The sequence below is a fragment of the Coffea eugenioides genome, unplaced genomic scaffold (genome assembly GCF_003713205.1).
Source record: "Coffea eugenioides isolate CCC68of unplaced genomic scaffold, Ceug_1.0 ScVebR1_1697;HRSCAF=2593, whole genome shotgun sequence".
Taxonomy (NCBI): Eukaryota; Viridiplantae; Streptophyta; class Magnoliopsida; order Gentianales; family Rubiaceae; genus Coffea; species Coffea eugenioides.
In genome coordinates this window covers 1-4,202 of record NW_020862117.1, presented here as the reverse complement: position 1 = coordinate 4,202, position 4,202 = coordinate 1, and the positions used below count along the sequence as shown (strand labels likewise).

At 35.6% G+C, this 4,202-nt stretch overlaps 1 protein-coding gene across 1 annotated transcript; it reads right to left on the bottom strand.

Annotated features, from left to right (window-relative positions):
* Positions 1-620: 620 nt before the first annotated feature.
* On the bottom strand, positions 621-4,105 carry LOC113755757 (the record flags this gene model as incomplete). The annotated part of the gene is made up of 6 exons (XM_027299666.1): positions 621-1,753; positions 1,845-2,756; positions 2,871-3,032; positions 3,202-3,449; positions 3,695-3,818; positions 3,954-4,105. Coding segments are annotated over 6 exons (2,731 nt in total), but the record flags the coding sequence as incomplete, so codon positions are not given.
* Between the last annotated feature and the right edge of the window lie 97 nt (positions 4,106-4,202).

The window sequence follows — 4,202 nt, the reverse complement described above, 5'->3', positions numbered from 1 at the left end:
TCAGCAGAAAAATAGTGATAAAGTTCTTGTGATCTTTGATAATCACTACATAGCTGTTGTTCAAATTCATCCCAGAGTAATTTTGGATCAGTGGGTGAACAATGAACAAGAACAGTAGCAAATAATAGTCTCAATGATAATGGCATTTGAAAAATTGCTGCTTCCTCAAGCGTATCTTCTATATATGTATCAGACTGTAATAGACCAAGGTTCAAAGCAGCTTCCCTAAAGCAATTCATTTTTTGACCATTAACAGTTAAAAGGTCATCAAATGACGTAGGTGCTCGCACATGATTTAGCAACAGTCTAAGATAATACCTTTCTCCTTTCTTAGGACTAATTGTTACCAGTCTTCCAATAACCTTTTTACATTTTCTCTCAGTCCAAATTTTAAATTTAGTGGACCAAACAAAATGCTCAGGAAAGTCTCTATGAAAGCATTTCAAATTTTCAGCTTTTGAGTTTGCTTTGTTCATTTCAAAGAACTCGATTAGCATGGTCTTTGAAAAATCAATCTTTCTCATCAATTCCAAAAGATTTGAATTTTTGTTGAAACTGATAAGCTGCTGACCAGGAAGATGAACTTGAAGAGAATAAACTGCTGGGGTCATCTCATTTAATCAGAATTCAAAGATTCGCCAAAATGCTTCAGGGGGTGAAATCCATCTTCCCTGCTGGAACTCTTTTATTTCATCGACATCATCAGAGCTTCCTCCAGTAACAATCTTAAAACTAACAAGATCATGTCCTTTGAAGATATATTTGTATAAATATTTCACCAGCTTCAAAGTAGAACAAACTTCTACATTCATGTGGCAATCAAAAAGGGCCAATAGATAAGGACAATATGGAATAACCCATCTATTGTCAAGCTGATATCTACGCACCTTTATCTTTTTACCATCATCTCTTCTCCTATAACATGGATAATTGTCTTCAGCATGGACCGTTTGTTCGCAGAAATTTTTTGGATAATGATTCTTGCATGAACCATTCCTCATACATGGGCTAGTTTGATCCATAACTCCGCATGGACCATGAATCATGTGTTTAAGAACAAGAGAGTATAGATGAGGATATTGATGAGGATTAGGGTGCTCGGCAGATACTATCCTATCATAAGATTGAGGATTCAACAACTTGAACTGTGGTTTCAAAATTAATAATAAATGAGCATGAGGAAATCCTCTTTTTTGGAATTCAATAACATAAACACATGCAGCTACCTCTCTAAAGATTTTCTTATCTAAAAGTTTAGATTTAAGCATTTCAAATTTTGCTCTGAAAACTCTAGATAAAAGATTTGGTCTATCTTGAGGTTTTTCTGTAAATTGCAGGTTGTCTTGAATTTCTTTCCACATCGGATTGCATGTCATCGTAAGAAAAATATCAGGTTTTCCATACTTTTGAACCAAGGCCATGGCATCAAGATATCGACGCCTCATATCTCGTGGTCCGCCTATGAATGAAGCTGGTAATATCACTTTACGACCAATCTTTGAACCTTCAGTCTGGCCTACTGAAAGACTATCCATCACTCCCTCAAGAATTTCAGTCCGAATATCATTCTGTCTTTTTTGTTGAAAATCCAACCTAGAAGTTTCAATCTTTACATACCCATCAACAGAAAATTGTTGTAATAATCTAAGTGTATGCAACAACATGGATTCATCATTATCTCTAATTTGAAATCTATAACAATAATATTCTCTAGTCGAGACAGTATATTCCTCTTTCTTGCCACGGTCAGCAGCTATAAAAAGGAAAGAAACAATATATGAATGAAGAAATGTATTTATTTCAAATAATATTCAGAAATTTGAGAAGACAGCATGTGCACTTGCCTCTTCTTTCAAGATCAATCAAATCAGAGGAGTGTTCAACAGAAAATGGATCAATATTAATTTCATCCTCACATAAAGCATTACCTCTTTTTCTCTTATAGACTCGTTTAATTCCATGGTGCCATCCAGATTCACCCCGAGGAAATAATAAAGAATATTGTAAAGGGTCATAACAACCGTAGTAGTGTTGAATCCTATGACTTGTATTTGAGTGACTATAGACCAGAATATGTGCTTGTTTATCAAGAGACTCGTCATCACTTTCAGTCCATATTGCAGCAACTTGAGAAGTAGAAGGAAGATTATATACACGATGGTCTAGAGTTGGGTAGCAGCTAAGAGCAATGTTGAAGTTGTTAATATTTGGCACATCTCTAAGATCTTTGAAAAATCTAGCATAAGGATTGTCAGAAAGAATATCCATCAACAACCTTAAAGTGCTCTCACGCAACTTGTCACAGCTAGCTACTCTTCGTTTGAGTTCCTCATTAGTATCAAAAAAATATAGTTGAATTCCAGAAGACCTATAACCTGATTGTGATAAGCTATTGAGAAAATGATAAACGTGGCCTTGAACACGAAAAGTATAAACACCCTTCGTATTCTTTGTTAATTCGGAATCATATTTTGCAGCAAAAGCTGTGAAAGCCAAGTTGTTATTATAGGTACGAGCTAATTTTCTAAAATGCTCACTCTCTTCATCATTTCCTGTGAAAAGACGCTTGAGAGCATAAGGCATGCGAGGAGCGACAATAGAGATTTCCCCTTTGGAACAACAAAAAGTAGGAGGTTCTAAATAAAACCTCTTAGCCCCACAATATTGATAGTTAGGAGCATCAGGAAGGAGTAAAGGTGCATCAGGAATATGATCAATTCTTGAAAGATATGTCCTAGCACCACTACCATTTGCCCCTGTAGATGGATCAATATAGTTGATAGAATAACAAAGTCCAGATTTGCAAGAGGGAGAAAATAGTATAAAAATGACTTAGACAGTATTAGGGTCACTGATAAACGAAATGCAACCTGGTACGCGGCCTTTGTTACGAACAAGATGGCTACGTTTTGGCCTGGGAGGAGTAACAGTAGCGGTAAGATTACAACGATTTCTATGTCTTTTTCTTCTGTTGGCAACATCAGCCTTTGCTTGATGTTGCAGAGCTGAATTTTCATTGCAAGGCTGGATAACTACAATAGTAAATCTTAATAAGATCTCCATTGCAGAATATCTTGGTATAGATATATTACAGATATGGTGGATAGTGCATTTTCTTTTTTTTCTTCTGTGATCAGAAGAAACCAAAGAAATAGCAAAAGATATTGGCAAAGATAACAATTTAAAGAACCAATATTATACCTTTAGAGACACATCTAGGTTCAGAATCAACTTGAGTAGAAGAAGATGCATGGTCTGTTGAAAAGTGATCCAAAGATTTGTAGTTGATAACATTATTGATTTCTGAATTTGGCTCATTAATATGATGAAAAGCATTATCTGAATTCTGATTCTGAATATTAAACCTCTGGTTAATCTCATTAGGCAGAACTGTACTGTTTTGAGGACCCCGAGTCAATGTTTTTGACGAGGTGTTCTTGCGTTGCTGCCTAGAAGATTAAACAGTAGACCAAAGATTAGAAATTGGAAAGCATGCTTCTTTTTGCTTGTCAGTAATATTTCTTAGCTGAGGATCCAATGTAATAGAAGAAGGAATAGAGTTTACTGATGAATGACTTAAAGATTCAAAGCTGATACATGTTTGAAGATCAAATTTTGGCTTATTCTTAGCAGAAAAGATAACAGTGTTTTTTTTTAGATAAGAGATGTTTTTGTCAATACGGTATTCATGTACCTTTTCCTAGAAGACTGTGCTGCATGATAATCATGAGAAGATCCACATTGTTCTTCTCTTTGCATAATCGTACCAGTTTTTTTCCTACCTCTTCCACTCCCTAGCTCACCGATAAGTGAAGTTTCTGTAATGTATATAAATTAAAGGCTGGATTTGTAGCAGGATAGGATGCCTAATTAAAATTAAGGCAAGATACTGGTATAACAATAGAGTGACAAAGACATGGCTGATCTGTAGGGAAAAATCAGGCTTGATATACCTTCAGGAATAATAAAAAGTGGATTTGATTCAATGGGAACAACAGAAGGAGGAGTAGGACTAGAAACATTAGTGACAGCAGCTCCACTACTGGTCATGTAGTCCAATCTCTCTTTAATCAGAACATCCTGATCATTAGCAAAACCAATCGACCTATGTTATAACATTTCATTCAGTGTAACATCATTGTTCCGACTATCCTGGATGTTACTGTCTCCACGTGAAGAAGAATTAGGGAAGAATACACCTG